A 21,408-nucleotide genomic window follows, 5' to 3' on the forward strand; every position below is an offset into this window, starting at 1 on the left:
GCTCCTGATTATTCTTGCCAATATTATGATGGTTTTCTCCGTGTGCTCCTGATTATTCTTATCAATATTTTGATGGTTAATCCGTGTGCTTGCGATCATTCCTGCGGTTTCGGTCAAAGGTCAAAGTCACACCCATCCAAGATGACAGCCGTGACGTCGCAATCCAAGATGGCGGACCGTGAGAAATCTGAGAAGCACTAGCAGGAAGGACGAACTTCCTTCTCCTTGAAGACTATCGATGCCATTCTTCTTATGCGATCGATAGTGAGCATCCCGCATATAAGAAATAAATATTATTTACCTGCAAGCAACACGTGACGTCATCTGATGTTGAAAAGCGGAACTACTTGCAGCAAGTACCTTTGCATGAGATAAATTAACTCTCACCACTGAATAGTGCTATTGTAGTCAGTTAGAGACATGAAGTTTCGTAGCCGCGCCGTCAATTAGTCATGCAGTCTCGTAACCATACGTTCTGGAAGCTTGGTAGTCCTATAGCCTCGGGATCACGTAACCTTGAAGACTTGCAATCGCATAGTCTCGTAACCTCATGGTACGTAGTCTCGTAGTCATGATGCATTGGAGCCTCGTAGACTTGAAGCTACGTAAGCAAGTAGCCTTGTAATCTTATAACACAATGGTGATGGAGCAGATGTAGTAAAAGAGAAAATTCCGTCGAAGACAAATGTAGTAATTGTAGCCTTGTAGACGAGTAGCTTCGTAGTCAAGAACTCATGCAGACTTGTATTCCTGTATCCATGCAGACACGTAAACTCGTTTTCTAGAGGCTTCGTAGATCTGTAGCCTCGCAGTCTCGTCAACTTGAAGATTCGTAGTCACGTAGTCTCGTAACCTCATGGCTCGTAGTCGCGTAGACATGATGTAATGGAGCCTCGTAGACTTGAAGCTACGTAGGCAAGTATCCATGTAATCTTATAACATAATGGTGGTGGTGCAGTTGGAGCAAGAGAGAAAATTCTGACGAAGACAGATGCTGCAATTGGAGCCTTGTAGACGAGTAGCTTCGTAGTCAAGTACTCATGTAGACTAGTAGTCCTGTATCCTCGCAGTCACTTAAACTTGTGAACTAGAAGCTTCGTAGCTCTAGCCTCGCAAGCCGTGTATAACTCGTAAATATCTAGATCATTTTAGACTCGTAGCCATGTGGCCTCATAGTCTCTTAGACTCGAAGAATTCTAGCCAAATATATTTAGAGCCAAAAGACTTTTGGAACCAAAAGACTGTTGGTGACAATGACTGATGGAGCCAATGAATATTGAAGCCAATGAATATTGGAGTCAATGTATATTGGAGTAAATGAATATTGGAGCCAATAAATAATGGAGTCAATGAATATTGGAGCGAATGAATTTTGGCGCCTGTGATCATTCCGTTTCCTGCGTGTACGTTCCGTTTCCTGTGTGTACGTTCCGTTTTTCCTGCGTGTACGATCCGTTTTCCTGCGTGTACGTTTCGTTTTCCTGCGTGTACTTTCTGTTTTCCTGTGTGTAAATTCCGTTTTCCTGCGTGTACGTTCCGTTTTCCTGCGTGTACGTTCCGTTTTCCTGCGTGTACGTTCCGTTTTCCTGCGTGTACGTTCCGTTTTCCTGCGTGTACGTTCCGTTTTCCTGCGTGTACGTTCCGTTTTCCTGCGTGTACCTTCCGTTTTCCTGTGTGTACGTTCCGTTTTTCCTGCGTGTACGTTCCGTTTTTCCTGCGTGTACGTTCCGTTTTCCTGCGTGTAAAATCCGTTTTCCTGTGTGTACATTCCGTTTTCCTGCGTGAACATTCCGTTTTCCTGCGTGTACGATCCGTTTTCCTGCGTGTACGTTCCATTTTACTGCGTGTACCTTCCGTTTTCCTGCGTGTACGTTCCGTTTTTCCTGCGTGTACGTTCCGTTTTTCCTGCGTGTACGTTCCGTTTTTCCTGCGTGTTCGTTCCGTTTTTCCTGCGTGTACGTTCCGTTTTTCCTGCGTGTACGTTCCGTTTTTCCTGCGTGTACGTTCCGTTTTTCCTGTGTGTATATTCCGTTTTCCTGCGTGTACATTCCGTTTTCCTGAGTGTAAATTCCGTTTTCCTGCGTGTACATTCCTTTTTCCTGTGTGTACTGAGTTCATGGTCTATATGTCTGATATTGACATGACCCGGTCTTGCGATCCGTGCCTTTACGATGACGGTGCTGCCTTTTCGTTGTTGGTGCTTCCAAAATGTGCTGCCTTTTCGTTGGCGGTGCTGCCTTTTCTTTGTCGGTGCTTCCAAATGTGCTGCCTTTTCGTTGTCGGTGCTGCCTTTTCGCTGTCGGTGCTTCCAAATGTGCTGCCTTTTCGTTGATGGTCCTTCTATTTTTAATGTTGTTTTGACTCTAGTATTATTGTAAATGATTCTTGATTTGACTAGCGTATTATTCCATCCGGTGCATGTATATAAGCGAGTCCTAGACAGCAGGTCGCTCAGTTTTTTACTGTCAACGACGGTGTAAGGATCACCTAGATTATTTCATCTGGTACATAAGTCGCGTAATTACCTGTTCTTGAGAACTCGATGGCATCTTTACCGACTTTAACGCCGAACTCGATGGACGTTGTATCATCGTCTACGGGAACCTTGACGTCAGCGACGACAATGGTGGAGCAGATCTCGTTGGCAACGACGACGACGTCAACATTGGAGGAGATTTCAACAGATGTGATACCACCAGCAGAAGATAGCTTAATGACTACTGAGCTGGATGTGCAGGAAACCACGACGATCGACGATACGACCTCGATGGAGACTTCAATGGATGCTGATATGACAACTAGCGAACATCGGTGCTGTTACTGCGACAAGATTTTCTCAAACAACAGCAATGCTCGGCGACACGAGAGGAGCGAATGTGTCAAGAACCTATATCGTAAAATGTCTGTTTGTGAGAAATGTCATAAGCAGTTTGCCAGAAAAGATAATATGAAAACGCACATGAAGGCATGCAAAGGTCCTGCTGTGCGGCAGAAAGTAAAGGTTTCGTCGCAACAACGATGCATCGATGTGCATAAGAGAATGCCTGGAAATGGTACTACTGTTGCAACGCCTGTATCTGGATCGGGTCTGAAAGGATCGTCTTCATCACCACGGTATCCTTGCAGCTACTGTGATACGTCGTTCGCATTTTCCCATGATGCACGAAGACATGAGCGGAGCAAATGCACGAAGAATCCTTCTCGCATGAAGTTTCGATGTGATGAGTGCCTTAAATGGTTTACTCGAATTGACAGTTTGCGACATCATGCGAAAAAATGTAAAGGTGGAGTCTGTGCTCCTACTGCTGAACTACCTGCCGACATTTCGACTCCTCGCTTTAGATTGGAGACACGAAACCGTATAACCAAAAAAACAGATGTCCAGCAACCGATTGTTATGACGTCTGAACATGGAACTAAACCTAAGACTGTGTTCGGAGCATTACAAGTGAACGATAATGTCTTCTACTTGGCGCAGTCTGCATTTCGTGGAACGTTGAAAGACTACTATTATCTAAATACGTTCGGTGAGTCGAAGGACATTTGTAATTTTCTTGACGATATCAGACAGAAGATAATCAATCAGCTTACTGATGATGTAGCAACAAACGGACCTTTGAAATATAACTTGTGGTTGGACTGTATATATGGAAAGCCATATCCGTTCGATGACAAAGTGAAGAAGTGTGCATTCAAGACATCGGCTGCAGTAATTTACAGTTCTAACGATGTGAAGCAAACTGTTAAATACGGTATCCAGAAACTCTGTCAAGAAGAGGTGGACTATGTCTGTAAAGGTTTTGGCTGGACTCTGTCTAGTATAAACCGATTGGAGCTAAGAATTAGTCATTTCACACCGCTGCGGAACTAAATGATTATAAGATTGCTGGCTTTCGTAAGTGATCCTGTAGTAGAATATATATTATATAATAAATATTATGTTTGTGAAAGAACTTGTGTTGTTTTTGTTTTTTTCTCGAACCTGTCACTATTATGTTAAATTGTTTTTTTTTTCATTGTCCAGATTCGTACCAAGGACCTAAGTCGATCTAATTAATCAGTACATTGATTGGAAATTTATTTAATGATTTCTGAACTTTTTCCCGAATCTCTAGCATTACAATTACGAATTTCCAATATGGTGGTGTTGATGGCTTATAGGATGATAATGACAGTAGAGGTTTTAATGTCTCTTTAAGAATGTTGAACATGGAATAATGAAATTATTATTTTTTTACATCAAATTAAACATTATTGCATCGATTGGGTATCGAACCAAGGACTGAAACTGATCGAATCAATCTGTAAATTAATGAGTGATTTATTTAATGAATTTTGGAATTTTTCCCAAATTTCTATCTAAATAATAAAACGATTCCAAGATGGCGGCCAAATGACAAGATGGCGGGTGACACAGCAATAATAAATGATTACTGCACTCTAGCGGATAAGAATTAAACTAACATGGCGTCAGCGCACTCTCGCCGACGATAACAAGATGATGATGGCTACCAGCAGACGAAGACAAGATGGCGGACATGACATCATACTAGTTGACCTTGTTATTGGTGGTGGTAGGTTAGTCTGTAGGTGACTTCCGTGGTGGAAGGAGCCTGTCGCCATTTTTATTTTTTTTTGACCTCGTCGGGTTCGAACCGAGGACTCCGAACTCCATGTCTAAAAAGTATATTTTTTATAAAAAATATATTAAAATTTTATTAATTTAATATTTTTATAAATTTTAAATTTTTTCATTAAAATCGGGTAATAAAAAAGTTAAAGATGGCGGGCGTAACGGAAATTGCAACGGTGACGTCATAATCCTATAAATGGCTTAACGTTGGCTTGAGTTAAGGATGCTTAAGCCAGTTTTAGGAATTTTCAGCCGCTGGGATTTTTAAGGAATAAGACGAGAAATTTTCCCTCGAAACGGGAATTTTTCCCTCGAAAACGGGAAATTTTTTCTTAAGACGGGAAATTTTGAGTCATTTTGAGGCATTTTTGAGGAATTTTGAGGAATTTTTGCCGCCGTGACGTCACAAATCCAAGATGGCGGACACCGGCACCGGCACCACAGCCTGAAGCCTGTCCTCGGAAATACTTTCCTATACTACTCTTGGCGTTACAAGTTCTGCCATGTATTTTTGAGTTATACTTTCCCATAAACGATTTGCTATAACGAACGAAAAGTATCATTTTACGAAGCGGTTTTTTAGCACGGTCGTTCTTCTCGTGGTATCTACAATTCTTTCTCGAGATAAATTCCTTGCTGCAAAACTTACACCTGTGTTCTTTCGATACAGAGGCAGACATCGAACAGGAATCCATATTAGTTACTGAGACTATTAGCAGATGTTTACTGAGAATTTTAAATTTGTACCATTATTTAAATAGAGTTTTTAATTATTTGTCAGCGTGAGTTAATTTATTTCATGATAAAACTTGCTGAAAATAGTTCCTATTCCCGCCAATATATTGAGTCACATGTGCTGAGGTAAATATTATTTATTTTTTATGCGGGGTGCTCACTCACTGTCTACATAGACGGGGGCTTTGCTGTAAATCAGGGAGAGAGGGGATCGTCTTGCAAAATAGTGCTTCTTAGCTGAATCAAGGTATATTACTTGACCGAGTAATGGATGTTTTTTGTTTTGAATTCCACCTGATAAAAATATTTTAAGTGTTAATTAAGTTACATATATATATTCACTAATTAAACGTGACTCTGAATTAAATTGCTTTTCTCAGTACAAAAAAAATTACAAGCAGGGATGGTTTTCTCAGGAATAACCATAAACACTCGGAGAATATCAGCAATAGTCTCACTAAGTTAACCAGGGGTACACGGAAAAAAACAATAAAACATTGACAGAAATAACCAGGACCACATCGAGCAAACCAACAGAATATTGACAGAAGATAACCATCGGAAATTTCAGTAGGAATAATCAGAATCAAGCGGGTAAAAAATCCTATAAAATAATAACAGGAGTACAAGGAGAAAACAAACGCATATCTTTCTAAATCAAATTCACTGAACCACAAAAAAATAATTATACATTATTAAAAATTAATAAAAATAATTAAATATTAAAAATTTAAATAATAAGAATTAAAAATTACAAAACTACCTGTGAACATTTTATAGACTTCTCCTTTGTTCAGCAAGGATATAGTTCTAAAACAAGCTAGAATTTTTTTCTGTATTATTAATTTTTATTATTTTTCTATTTTGGTTTTTATTTCTCACAATCTTTTGCGCCAAAGAAGGAAGACTTCGCTATACATCAAAGACAAGGAAGTTCCTATTTCATGATAGTGCTTCTCAGCTGTCTCAAGGCATATTATTTGACTGAGTAATAGATGTTTTTTTGTTTAAATTCCACTTGATAAAAAATGTTTTAAGTGATAAATTGGTAGCATAGATTCACATTTTAGATATAACTCTGAATAAAATTGCGTGACTAATTAAGTAAAAATAAATTTTCGTGCAGAGATCGATTTTTTTATAAATAACCAAAAGCATTTGGAAAACATCAGCAGAAGTCTCTAAAGGAATAATAAGCACACGAATAATTCCATTTAAAAAATTGGAAGGAATAATCAGTAGAACACGGTGAAAAATTAACACACGGTCTCCTTAATAACAGCACACATAAAATAGAATTTAAAAATTAAAAAAAAAATACCAAACAATAAAAATAATGTAAATAATGATAGTTAAAATAAAATACTATAATCATTCTGGCTTGTGCTAATACTCAATCCTTGCTTAACAAAGTAGACGTTCACAAGATGGCAGAAACTCTCTCAGTAATTTTAAATATTTAATTTTAATGATTTTAATTTTGATATTTTTTAACATAATTTTTTATTATTTTTCATTTTTTTATTTATTTTGATTTATTTTAAATTTTTTAATAATTTTAATTTTTTCATGTTTTATTTTTATTATTTATTTTTAATTGTCATTTTCATACTTAAGAAGAAAATATGGTTTCATGAGCTGATGTGTCCAAATTCCGCTAAATTAGTCACATAACATTTTCGTATTCAACTTGGATTTATAGAATTGACCTTAATAAACAAACAATGCTTATGATTAGGTTAAATGTTATATTTTTAAAGAATGTTGAATGACGTGGTCTCTAATGCTTGAGTGATTTCTGAACCTTCAGAGGACTGTCTCGATGCTTGTCATTTAAATTTATTCATGCTGTGAACTGAGATCAAATCACGGACCTTTGTGCTAGCGAGCGTGATTCCTGAGAAAACTCGGTCACCGGTGGTATTTTTATGGTCAATAATCCTAAAGTATATGTCCTTAGAGTGAGAGAGTAACATAATTGAGGACACGATGTTGTAATACTTTGTCTGCTACCGAGATAATCATGAAATAAAAGCGATTTCGACCCCACACCACAGATGGTTTTTACTACCATTCGCCTGTGGCCAAACGTGTCATAAACTAAATTGTTGCTTGCGGGTCATGTTCACACTGCCGCTTATTTATTTCGCTATAAAATAAACTGAAGTGCAAGCAATTTTCACCAAAAAAAATATTGCTGAGCTAACCAATGTTTTTCATTCGTATCATAAAACTCAACGGTCTTATTTTTAACGACTCACTTATAACAGGCTGGTCGCTGTTAAACTCTGAAAGTAAATGCGTCAGTAACCGCAAAGCAACACGGAGTGTCGTTTTTATAGTTAGAGATGTAGTGTACAATCTTATTGAAATAAAATAGGGTAAAATATGTCCATGCGAAACTATATGAGGTATCAGATGGTTTGTATAAAAATCACCCCTCACTTTACGCCCAATAAACGTGCTGGATTTTAAGCTTCAACTTAACCTTTTCGCCTTGAACGCTGTGATATCTGAATAAGGTTCCATGTGATTTAAAAAAAAAAAATACGTCGGTAATATAATTATAGTTGGTGTCTGGCAGTTTCCATTTAAATGGCTCAGTGACACCAAAAGTGGACTGGATACAGAGTCTACAGTGAACTATGTTAAGTTATGTACAAGTTTCAGTGGTCATGACTCACATTTTTGTGTTGACCGATTCGGTTAGATTTGTTTTGAAATTTATTCATATTTCCCGTGCCAATTATCTATGATATGATGATGATAGCGCCAAATTTCTGAGGACCGAAAACCACTTATTGTATTTTGAGCATTTGCCTCTCTCAAATATGCAGACCAGAAAAGTTTTGCCACATAATAGATAGTACGGGTATGTCAGGCAAAAGTAACTAAAGTGTAATTTTTAATTTTTATGCGTCCTTGCCGGCTTACATTCCACTACTTGTCTTGTAGATTAAAATGGCCATGCATTCAGGTACTGCACTCAATTGTATATTTGTTTCTTGTGTACTTTTATCAATAACTGTAATGGTCTAAATTTAAGCTATTCACTTTGCCCGTAGGTCTACTGCTTGTCATTTGTATTTTATAGCATAAAACCCAAAAAATAATGGAGTACCTTGGCTTCTGGGTTGTGGCCGCGTCCTTGGAGAATAATTCGCCGACGTTTCGGTCGACATTGCAGTCGCCGTCATCAGGGAGCAGTTACCTACTGAGGACAGTGAGCCTGCGCGGGAACTGGGACGGGCAAGTTGCAGTGAGGTTTGTAACCCTGTGTGTGGCCAGGCTCTTCTGTTTGACGCGCGGCGGATGGAGGCGAGCCACTTGAGCTACCGCCGGGAGCGGAGGTTCAGGTTCCGAGAGAGAGAGTGTGGTTGCAGCGCTGGCCGCCAGGGGCGCGGCAGAGCTCTCTTTCTGCACCGGCTCCGCGGGGCCGTTTGTCCTGCTGTCCGTCCGCCCGTCCGCCTGTCCAGGCGCGCGCACAATCGCCGTGCAGTGACTCATTGAGGCTGTTTGTTCCCTCCGCCCCGGGCAGCGGCGTGCGAGGTGGACACGTGACCCAGTTACCGCCTGCAGGGATGCCAACTTGGGGGTTTTCCCTCCAAATTTAGGGGGAACCAAGATGTAAATTGTTTTTTTAGGGGGTAAAGTTTTATGTGAATTTTTTAGCGTGTGCCTTATTTAAGAAATATTTTTAAGACGTGAAATTTAAGTTTATATCTTGCAAAAAAAAAACAGCAGCACAAGTGGCGCTGGTGGCTGAATTCCTCATTACGACCAACAACTTGGCTTCACAAGAGGATTCCGTTTTGTTTTTGTTTTTTACTTTTACCTTTCAACGTTTTCACGTTGTCAGTTGTTACGTTGAGGTTGTGTCCGTGAGTTTTGTTGTCTACTAGCCAGTTTTATTGGATTGCAAAGTAAGTAGTTTATGTTTTTCTGTGGTGCCAAGGAATTTAAAAATAGAAAACACGAATAATATCTAGTTATTCGTGTTTCAATTTTTCCCAGAATGCAAAAAGAAAAAAATATATATCACCAAAAATATACCAAATATTCGGAGACCGATCCGGAACTTCAAGGTTAGTAAACATGTAGGTATTCTTCAAACAGAAATTAAATTCGTACGTATATAAAATTTTAGATACTGAATGGTATTTTTTTCTCAGTACATATTATTAAAGTCTGTTTGTGCAGAAAAATAAGGAAATGTAAACACGCATAAACTGTATTGAAAGTGAAAAAAACGGGGTTCAAGAGAAAATAATTTTAGCTCTCCCAAACAGGCTGTACAATAAAAATTTTAGGGTTTTTTTTTAATCGACATCTAGGGGGATTTTTGAAGTTGGTCGTAGGGGGAACACACTGTAGGAGTTGGCATGACTGGTGGACGGGTAGCATGATGGAGCGCTCCACGGAGCCAGAGCCGAAGTACTGGGACATCGCGCGCGCCGCCTCCATGGCAGCAGGAGCGACATTCGAGCCAGTGACGGCGAATTAAGAGAAGCCTAAGATGTACATCAAGTTCTGTCCCTGCCCGAACACGCCCGAATATTCACCTTCGGCCAACCTCGGGATTTGTTTTATTTTTGCGCAGGAAAAATGAATTCAAATATTAATAGTGGTCAGTTAGGTTAGCAACATTAAAACACTTTAAAACACTGTGTACGGTTAGTAAGGTTAGTATAGCTACATTAAAATAAACAGAGAAATATAAATATATATAAATAAACCCGAGGTTGCCCGAAGGTGAATATTCGGGCGTGTTCGGGCAGGGACAGAACTTGATGTAGGGGAGACCGGGGCTAGTTGGCTACAGGGGTAAGTTGGCACAGTGCTAATAGTTCGAATAATTACCGACAGATAGCATAACGCTCTTGTATGTAGGATCACACAGACCAGGTCCCTAGATCCTGTTGTTTTCCGCCGCGAGTCTTCACTATTACAAACAGGAGACCATTTTCTTTACTTCTACGTTTGGTGAGTAAAAATTTTGTCTTACAAAGACTTGGATATAACTTTTATAATAAATTATATATTTTTAAAACAATATTTGTGTATAACATTATAACGTGCTAGTTTTAAGAAGCAATTACTAAAATAATGTAAATATATTCCAATTCTTTCGTTCACTCAAGTAAGTTTTAAAAGTTGCTGTGGGGCTAGTTGGCACATAGATGGCGGGGCATGTTGGCACATGTGCCAACATGCCCCGGACACTTTCTCGCGATTCTAGATCTTCCAAAACGAAACGCATTGTTATGAGTAAAAGGTATAAGCTAGCACTGGAATGAAATAGCATATTTTTTTGAAATTCAAACCATTACATACATTATTACAAGTAGGAAAGACAACAAAATATTATAGTTTTATTAATTGGATATCATTTTTTATTTTAGGCTTCAACATGCGCACCTACAAAAGAACAAGTAATAGATGCCAGACTTCCCAAGACGTTGTTTTAACAGCAGTAAAGAAAGTTAAACTCGAAGGGAAGTCCATCAGAAGCGTAGCAAAGGATTTTGGAATTCCATTTCGCTCTTTGGCTCGATATTGTAGCAAAGTAACTGAAGAAAAACTTATTGCTCCACAAGATACCCCACCTCTTACAATTGGCTACAAGAAACTGAGACAGGTAAGGGCTTTTTAAAAAAAATGTTATGTTGTCGACCTGAATAAATATATCAATTAGGAATTTAAAGATGCTTAATGGCTTGTGGTTGTTTTTTTCAGGTTTTTACAAACGAACAAGAGAATGAGTTTGCTGATTATTTGAAGAAAGCAGCTGATATTTATTATGGATTGTCACCAAAGGAAGTCAGGAAATTCGCATTTGAATATGCAGTGAGACTTAAGGTAAGGTTTCCTTCTTCTTGGGCTGACTGTGAAATGGCAGGTGCGGATTGGTTTTCTGCATTTTTAAAACGGCATCCTACACTTTCTATAAGAACACCTGAAGCGACCAGTCTTTCAAGGGCTACGTGTTTCAATCGCACTAATGTGAAAGCATTTTTCGACAATTTGAAAGACGTTATGAATAGATTGAAAATTGGGCCTGGAGATGTGTGGAACATGGACGAGACTGGTATCACTACAGTGCAAAGACCAGACAGAGTAGTTGCACGGAAAGGTTTTAAGCAAGTAGGTAAAATTACTTCTGCCGAAAGAGGAACTCTAGTTACTGTAGCTGTTGCAGTATCTGCGACAGGAAATCATGTGCCACCATATTTTGTTTTCCCTCGCGTCAATTTTCGTGAATATTTTCTGAAAGGAGCGCCTACAGGTAGTTCTGGAGATGCAAATGCTACCGGCTGGATGAAGGAAGCAAATTTCGTCAAATTTGCACATCACTTCGTAACAAATGTTAAGTGTTCCAAAGAAAACCCATGTCTGTTGCTACTTGACAATCACGACTCACATCTTTCAATTGAAGCATTGGACTACCTTAAAGATAAGGGGGTCACTGTCCTTTCTTTCCCTCCACACTGCAGCCATAAACTGCAACCATTAGACCGGAGTGTATTTGGCCCTTTAAAGAAATTTGTGAACAGTGCCTGTGATTCTTGGCTGGTGAACCATCCTGGGAAAACAATGACTATTTATGACATACCTGAAGTTGTAAATGCTGCTTTTTCTAGTGCGGTTACGCCGAGAAATATTTTATCTGGTTTCAGAGTAAGTGGGGTATCACCTTTCAACCCTGATGTCTTTAATGATACAGATTATCTTGGTTGTTACGTAACAGACCGCCCAGCACCTGACGAAAATGATGTTGACAGTGGAGAATTGCCTAATTCAGACAACACTGTTCAATGTAGACCAAATGAACCTGTAATCATGGAAGCAGGCCCTTCAAATATGCTGATTGTACAACAAACTGAGGAAGAAGCTGATCAGGAAACGTCAATGGACGTAACGAGCAGGGGCTTACACGAAATCGCATCACAAGATAAGGAAATTGTAGTTGATTCTACGTGCAACATAAGCCCAGAAATGGTGAGACCATTTCCCAAAGCTGGTCCAAGGAAAAATAACCGGGTAAATAATAGGAAAAGGAAGAGTGAAGTGTTGACAGATACTCCAATAAGAAATGAATTAGCTAAAAAGAAATCAGATATTGATAAGAAGAAAGGAGCTAAGAAAAACTTGTTTGGAAGTTCGAAAGATACAGTTCAGAATCCACGCAAGTCTAAGGTGAAAATGTTATGCAAGAAAAAGAAAAACATATGTGTCAACACAGCAAACAGCAGAGCCAGTAGGGAGGATACATTATGTCTTCTTTGTTTAGGACCATATTCCAAAAGCCGGCCCGGTGAACAGTGGGTGCAGTGCGTCGGTTGCAAAATGTGGGCCCACGAAGATTGTTCGGATAATAGCGTGCAATTTTTGTGCCACAACTGTAAGAAATGTTAGAAGACTTTGGCTCATGTTGGATCAACCAGTTAAAATTTAGTATAAATATTTTCATGATCAGAATTGGCATTCTATTAACATTTTACTGTATGATAGGCTATACAGAGAAAAATACTGTAGGTAAAATTGCTAAGATTTTAAGATTTTGTATTATTAGCATTAAAAAATACGGAAATTGGATATATATATATATATATATATATATATATATGTATACTTATATATATATGCGCGCTAATGTATGTTATATATTTAGCTTAAATAAGCAACACATTCGTAATATTATCTATGATTGTATTTCCATAAATTTGTGATATCTGTTAAAAAAACTTGAAGGCAATCGATAAAATTTAGTAATGAAATAAAATAAAGATACATGCAAAAAAGTAATTAGTTGTAAAATTATTCTATATATCCCTGTATATATGTAGATATATGTAGCCTATACATATAGGCACATATATACACATATATGCTCAATTTTGTAATGTGTGCCAACATGCCCCTACGTGTGTGCCATCTTACCCCGTTCCAGGGGCAAGTTGGCACACAAGCAGTGGGACAGTTCATTATTAAATAAACCATTTTATGACTTTCAAACTGCGATTGTTGTGGCTCAAATATATTGCTGAAATGTAGATACTTGAACTGCCATAAAAAAATTTCACATTAACAACATTGAAAAAATTATATAAATGTTTTATTAAAAAGTGTGCCAACTAGCCCCGGTCTCCCCTACATCTTAGGCTTTCCGCGAATTAGCAGCCCGCAGCACCGTTTCAGTGACCTGCCTACACACTCTATAACTATACCAGTAGTACAACTGATCACGGCATTGGATACAATTATTAAAAAAAAAAAAAGCTCCTTACATTATTGAGAACTCAAAAAAAAATTTTTGAATGTTAGTTCGGTTGTCTGCCCGTTCGTTCGAGAATCAATAGACAACTAATTGGCATATTTTGATGATTTTTTAAATGGAATAGTTTTTTTAGCTAAGTTAAAAATTAGTCGATATAATGAAGGAGTTCCACTCCTAAAGGGGTGAAAAAGAGGTAAATATGTTTTGACGAGACGTCTAATAAATCGATGAACGCCGGCTGCATGCGAAAAAAGTGTCCCGTTACGCACATTGTCCCGTTTAGCTGTGTCCCGTTACGCTCATTTTATATTGCTCTTTACTAACCTGAACCTCCTAGCATTGCGACCGAGTCCGTGGCGTAATTCTGTTTTCATGCATTATATTGTATCATTTTCATTGCTCTTTGCTAATCCGTTCCTTCTAGCATTTCTGCAGAGTCCGTGGCGCAAATATCTCTCTTCCACTCGATTGGAACAACCATCGATTTGACTTTTTCGAGGCACATTAAACTTGAAACACTCCCATTTGTTTCCTACTTTTCCTTTCATCGTCCTATCCTTAACAGAATAACACAGATTGGAAGAAGTTAAATAGCAAACATGTATAAAAGTTATAGTTAAAATAATCTGTTTGTTAAAGTAATAAACATATTTGAATTATTGAGTACAAATAAAAGTAAATTTATCAATTAAATTGTAGATTTCATTTCACTTCTTTGTATCCATACAAAATTGTGATAATTCAATAAAAATAATTCAATTTTATTCATAAAAGTGTAACGCCCCTCGTGCCCAAAAATTATATTATTTTAAATTAATAAAAAACACCTTGGAAATAGCTTGGCAAAATATTAAGAAAATTAAAATTAATTACCTGAGGGGACACGAGGCGGAGAACAAGACCAAATTTACACTCCCTGCACACTAGTAGCTTGGGAGTGCGTGGATCGTTATGTAGAAGAAGGTATATGATAAATAAAAACGCTATATGAATAGCTTGGTCTATAGGTTTTCCTGGTTTATTTTTAAAAGGTTTTGTTTTAGCATTATTTCGACATGATAATAAAAATCTTAGTAATTAACAAAGTTAAGGGGGCGCCCCTACATTATTTAAAAAAATACATATTACACCTTAACAAACAAATGATTACATTAACAAAATTCCAAGTATAGCACCAAAATTTGATTCTCCCAACGATTACATATATATATGAGTTTTCTTGATTTTACATGTCCTTGAAGATTACGTTCTTAAAGCACTGCTCGCTGGTATATGTTTAATTAATTTAGTTCCTTCTATGCAAGTGGAATATATAGCTCATATCACCCGGGTCTTCCCAGGATGATGTCGGACCGAGAGGAAAACTCTTCTAAAGGGGGAAATCAACTGCAGGTCCCGAAGATCATGCGGTGAGAAATTTCTCTCCCCGGAAACTTGGACCCTGTCAAACAGGGTGTGGCAACAGGGCTCGCGAGGTGTCTCGCGCCGACATCAGCATGGCGCGTGCCGAGAATTCGCGGATGCGCGAAGGAAACCAGATTTAAAGAATTAGTTATATCTCTTAAAATAATCAAGGTAAAGACGGTTTACGGACGATAGTTTAACGTGACAGCGTCATAACAAAACATTGATGAAATGATTGATCCAGAAGAAAAGGAAATATCATATTCGGCCTAAGACTGAGCCGTAATAGGTTTTTGCAAACAAACCATTTAGGCATTAAAAATGTTATATTCTTTGAGGAAGAATTTTTTTTTAATTTTTCTATCTTTTGTATGGTATAATCTACCTCTGCATACTTTTATGAACAAAATTTAATCATCACTATTCTGTATGGATACAAATAAAGAGTGAAATTATTAATTAATAAATTTACTTTTATTTGCATTCATTAATTCAAATATACTTATTACTTTTGAAATGTTGCGTGCGCCGAATTTATTTTTACAAGTACAAAAAAAATTCGCAGCTGCCGAGATTCGATACCGATAACCTTTATAATGAAAGTCATCCATGCTAACCAAATGGCCACGAGACCATATTGAAAAGTAATTGTTTCAGATGGTATAAATTAACAATATTCCACGCACGAAATTTGTTTGATTTTCTTTTTTTAACTAGCATATTCTCTGTTGGACTCGAAATATTTACACGCTTGTGGGCTCATAACTATAATACGGTGTGTGATTTAGTTGATCAAAAAATTACCAATTTCAAACTAAAGCGTGAAAAGTATAATACCAGCAATAAATATTTAGTTACACAGCTAAAACAATACACATACAACACTGTTTAAATATACTGATTTACACTAGTAATTAAAATAATACGTACTTGTAAGAACGCCATTTCCTTGCTAATATACTCCCGTGGCGCGGTGCACAACAATAACCTCGAACCAGTACGCCGCCACGTGCCGGCCGAGTTCTCTGTACCATTCGCAACATACCAGAGAGATGCCACGAATTCGTAAATACATCCGTAGTGGGACATCCGTAGTGGGACATCCGTAGTGGGACAATATCGTGCGTGCAGCCAGCGTTCATCGATTTATTAGACGTTGTCACGTCAAAATATTTGGTACCAATAATTAACGTACCTAAACATACAACCAAAAATTTTAAATTTTCCAATAATTCAAACCTTAAGTGTCAAAAAAGGGTAAGTTCATTTCAAAAATAAATAATAACTTCTCAGAAATTAACTAAGCGTAAAAATTTATACTGGGTTACAGCAATAAACATACAAATACAAACATCCACAAGTGTTATATTTAACGTAATTTAAACTCTAGGGGTGAAAACAGATAAGTATCTCTTTAAGTTTAATAATCATATTTACGAATTTAATTAAGGGTAGTAAATAATATTGAGTACCAATTATTAACATAAGAAAACTACCAACCACAATTTTTTTATTTTTTTTGAGTAACTGAAAACTAATGTGCTAAAAAAGAGGTAAATATGATTTTAAAATTAATAACTTTACCTACAAATTTAATTAAGCATAATGAATGTTGTTGGGTACCGATAATAAACATACGAAATCGACAAACTAGTATTTTACCAATTTTGTAAATACAAACCCTTAAGGGGGAAAATGGGTAGTTATGTTTTAATATTATTAATTATATCTCTGAAATAAATTAAGCATAGTAAATTTTTTTGGGTACCTATAATAAATATGCGAAAACTACAAATCACTATTTTTTTCATTTTGCGAAAAACCTACTACCCACAAGAGGTTACACGGCATGTATGGTTTTTATATATATATATATATATATATATATATATATATATATATATCCGAATTGAAATAAGCTTAATTAATTATTTTGTGTACCAATAAAAATCATACGAAATCTACAAACCCGAATTTTACCAATTTTGTAAATGTAAACCCTAAAGGGTGAAAACTTATATGTTTTAAGATTAATAATTATATCTCTGAAATATATTAAGCATAACAAATTATTTTGGGTACTAATAGTAAACCTACCGGATATTACAAATCAAAATTCAACCAGATTGCGAAATTCAATCTCTAAGGGGGTAAGTAAATAAATCAAAACATTTGCACGCAAAATTCAATTAGAATAAGAAGTTTAAACCTAAAAAAAATACTGGTATCTAGAGTAGCTTATTTTAACATTTTATTCAAATTCATATATTTATAAAAACTTTACCTCCGAAACTAGTTAAGTAAGACATAAATGATTGTTATCAATAATGAACTATTAAAATATTTTTGACTAATTTACAAGGTTCCACCCCTAAGGGTCAATAGATGTTAAGTTGGGTTTAAAAAAATAATATTTCCGAATCTACTAGATCTAATTGTTAGAAATAAAGAATGAACTTTAAACATATAGAGTTAAAAATTGTATTTTCTAAGTTTTCCTGATTTTGTTTTTAAAGTGTGTGAAAAGAAATAAAGTTTGGTTTTATCTTTAAAAAAACGCATATATCCATAGGAAACAAAGCTGGATGAAAAAATCTTAGCATAAATAACGTAAATAATTAATAACGAAATAAATGTATAAATAGGCATACAGGCGCAATGTATTTCTTATTGGACTACGATTTTGTGGTGACTGCTTTTGGCGGCTTTCAAATCGTGAGTAATCGACTGTGTTCGGGTGATTTCGCCTCTCGAAGCATGTGATTAGGAGGTCGGCGGGCATTTTAGATGAAACCACACACGCCATCTTGGAATTCACTATTTTGAAAATCAGTAATTATTCCTAAATTCATCAAAAAAACAGTCATTAATTTACTGATTGATGCGATCGATTCTTGTCCTATGTTCGATCCTCGGTCAATGAAAAATAAAATATCTTAAGAAAAGTTACTAATTTAATAAAAATCTGGTGAAAAATCCTTAAATAGGCATAAATTCCTCATCTACCTGCCTCCAATTGATTCGATCGATTCCTGTCCTTGGTAAATGCGAAAAGTTTATTTTAGGAAAATATTTATTTAATTAAACATGGTGAAAAATCCTAAACTTCTTAAATTCCTTATTCACTAGCCGCCAGTAAGCTACCGATGCCATCTTGGATATTCGTAATTATAAACCTAGACATTCAGGAACAATTCCAAAAATCATCAAAAATTCGTTCTTGGTCAAATGTCAAGGGCAAAGTTCAATGTCCAAAGACAAGGATAAAGTTCAAAGTCCAAGTCACGTCAAGGTCAAAGGTCAAGGTCAACGGTCAAGTTAAAACATCAAGGTCAAGGTCCTGATCTTATTGGCTGAGGGCGGTTTGGCCATGGGCAATATAGGCCGTTTTGGGACATTTGGAATTTTTTGATTTTTCTTGATTAAAAATGGAATATTTTCTTTAAAAAGTGGGAATTTTTCCTTCTGAATAGAGAAATTTCTAAGAATTTTGACAAATTTTAGGTAATTTTTGTGGGATTTTGAGGAATTTTGAGTCCAAGATGGCCGCCGTGACGTCAGAGGTCAGTCGGTGATTGACCCCACCACACACCATGCACCGGTATTAGCGCTCAGACCGGTTATCCTGTATCTACTAACTGTTGTGATTTTTTTTTTAAAAAAGCAATCATTAGTTAGGAAGTTCAAATGAAATTAATTAATTAATTGAGCTATATTTCCGGATCCTTTTACTTATCCAAAATTCATTCATAACTTGTTAAATTTAAGACATTTTAATAATATACATTCACAGTATTTAACCGTTAAGGAACTGAAAAGCTGTAATGATCTGTTAGCGAGTTGTATTTTAACCGATGTAGCAAGTATCATGAAATTTTTATTTAGCGGATAATATTATTAATAATATAATTTATGATATTAAAGATAACACCGTCCCAAATTCATTATATTTTAAACCGCAAGAAACTAATGAAAATATCGTTCCGTTACTAACCGTCATGCGTCTTGCGTTTTCGCAATTCCTACTCAGTTCGGAACCTGACTATGCCATTAAAAAGATTGTATTATTTGGTTTTTATTTCCACAGAATATTGCCTTATCCAGTCGTTCACGACAAAGTTGATATAATCAACATTCGCATCGCCAGTCGGTTTTCACGGAGTTGAGTTACCCGGCGGAAATGATGATTCGCCTCGCAGATTCTCAGAGAAATAATAACTTAAATTCATTATTAACACTTTGTGTCCTCTCCACCTTCCTTGGCATGGAACGATCGCCTGTGTCTCCTTTTAGAAGGATTCTAAACGCCTCTAAGTGGATGGAACAAAAAAAAACTTTGTATAATTCCCTTTGTTACCAATAAAAAAACAGTCGCACTCAGTATCACAAATAAAGATCATGCGCACAGACTTTTGAATTAACATACTTAATATTTTTTTTTACATAAATGCATTTAGATTTTATATTATATTCAAAGTATACTAAACAATAATGACGTAATATCACTTTTAAAACCTGTTCTAACCTGTTAATTAAGGCCTTGGAGGTTAGGTACGACATAAGAAATACAAAATATAAAAGACAAAAGTAAAACAATACAACACAAACACAAAATAATATCAAATCTCCACACACATACAGACAAAAAAAATAAAAAAATACAAACACAAAAACAATCTAAAATAATTATAATAAAATTTAATTATTTATATATCACAAAAAATAAATAATTATGAACCACAGCTACAGATATCAAATGATTATCATGAAAATTTAATAAATTAAGCAACTAAACAATACAGCATTTACATTATAACATTATTTTTGATTCCTAATTTTTAACAAAAATTATGTATTAAAACTAATATTGTAGGATATTTTTTATTTAATTTTGTTGTATGATAGAAAATAAATTATTAATGTGTAAAGGTTACTGGCGACTGTTGAAAGTAGGTACTTTAATATTTGTATTTTCAGGTACATTATTGCAAATAATGTTATTATTGTATCAGTTATATATAAATAAAGCATATAATATATTTATTCTTAAAGAAAAAGATCCTAGATGGGAGTTGATAGCCACCTTTTGAATAATGTTAGTATTTTGGACTATAATTTTTAATAGTTTGCTTTGTAATTTATCTATTTTATCACTATGTTATGACGAGTTCTCTCCTAAGGAAAGCCTTATTGCCTTCTCTCTCAAATGGGGCTTGAAGGGAATAAGGGGTTATAAAATAAGGTCTCGATATTAACTTCAGTTCCACTGTAATTTACTACTAACCATTACAATATTCGACGCCGTCACCCGTTGAGTTAGATCTATAAGATATATTGAAGTTAATGTACGTGCCTCGCTATCACACCTGTGAGTCTCTTACCTCCGCTCGCGGCAGACCTCTCGGCTAGACGACTCCGTCTCGGCACGGCCACCCCCACCGGGCGCTGCTGCCGTGTTTGAGACCTTCCCACCCCCTCTAGTCCTGTTCGCTGCCCGCAGCGGCGGCCAGCCCCGCTCCCGCGCTGACGCCGCTGTGGCCGCAACGAGGCCGGCTCGCACGTCGCTGCAGGCGTGTCGCAACAACTATCTGTTTTAGTAATGTTGTTCCAAATAACAGTGCCGTATTCAAGTTTGGATTTTACCAAAGCTATATAAAGCTAAAAAATTAAATCAATATTATATGCATTAAAAGTTATACTATTAGCAGTATACCTAAGTCTCTGATACAATATGATTTTACAATGGCTTAATTTTCTAGTTTGTATTCAAATACAATGGAATTATATTTTTATTGAGAAAGTTATGGTAGTGAATTTCCATAGTTAAGGTCAAACACATTAAAATTACACCATTCGAGAACGGAAGAAATGTCTCGTTGAAGTATGTGACAGCCCTGTAAATAATTTTTTTCTTCTAAACAAGCAAACAGAGAGCTAACAGAAAAAAATGCTTTAAATATATCATCATTAAAGATGTTGAAGAGAAGTAGGGATAGTTTACCACCTTGAGGGACACCAGAATTGGCCGCATGTAAATCAGATTTAATATTATTAATTAAAAAATAAAGTTCCTATCTTTCTGATAACTACCAAACCATTCTAGGTATTTGTAACTTAAAACTATATTAGACAGTTATTTTAGTAATAAGTGATGGTTTATTGTGTCCAAAACATTAGCTAAATCAAAACATCAAGCATCCTAATTGACCTTGATTTATCACTTCAGAGTTAATTGGATTGAAAAGGGTGATTATATTAGTGATAGAAATTGCGCCAATTCTGAAGCCATTTTGCCAATCAGAGTGTCTACTTTTAAATTGAAGTTCAGGTTCTTAAATATTATTTTGTCAAAAACTTT

General features: G+C 36.3%; 1 protein-coding gene across 1 annotated transcript; it reads left to right on the forward strand.

The window, feature by feature from the left end:
* The first annotated feature begins 10,169 nt into the window (after positions 1-10,169).
* On the forward strand, positions 10,170-12,948 carry LOC134537882 (uncharacterized). Its single transcript, XM_063378789.1, has 2 exons — positions 10,170-11,006; positions 11,105-12,948. The coding sequence occupies exons 1-2, from the start codon at positions 10,779-10,781 to the stop codon at positions 12,782-12,784; spliced, it is 1,908 nt and encodes a 635-aa protein (XP_063234859.1). The 5' UTR covers positions 10,170-10,778; the 3' UTR covers positions 12,785-12,948.
* Positions 12,949-21,408: the final 8,460 nt, after the last annotated feature.

This window comes from Bacillus rossius, chromosome 12 (assembly GCF_032445375.1).
Source record: "Bacillus rossius redtenbacheri isolate Brsri chromosome 12, Brsri_v3, whole genome shotgun sequence".
Lineage (NCBI taxonomy): Eukaryota > Metazoa > Arthropoda > Insecta > Phasmatodea > Bacillidae > Bacillus > Bacillus rossius.

Coding starts and splice junctions, on each gene's coding strand:
- LOC134537882 (XM_063378789.1), top strand. CDS start 10,779: ATGCGCACCTACAAAAGAACAAGTAATAGATGCCAGACTTCCCAAGAC. Junction 11,007..11,104: donor GCTACAAGAAACTGAGACAG/GTAAGGGCTTTT, acceptor TGTTTTTTTCAG/GTTTTTACAAACGAACAAGA.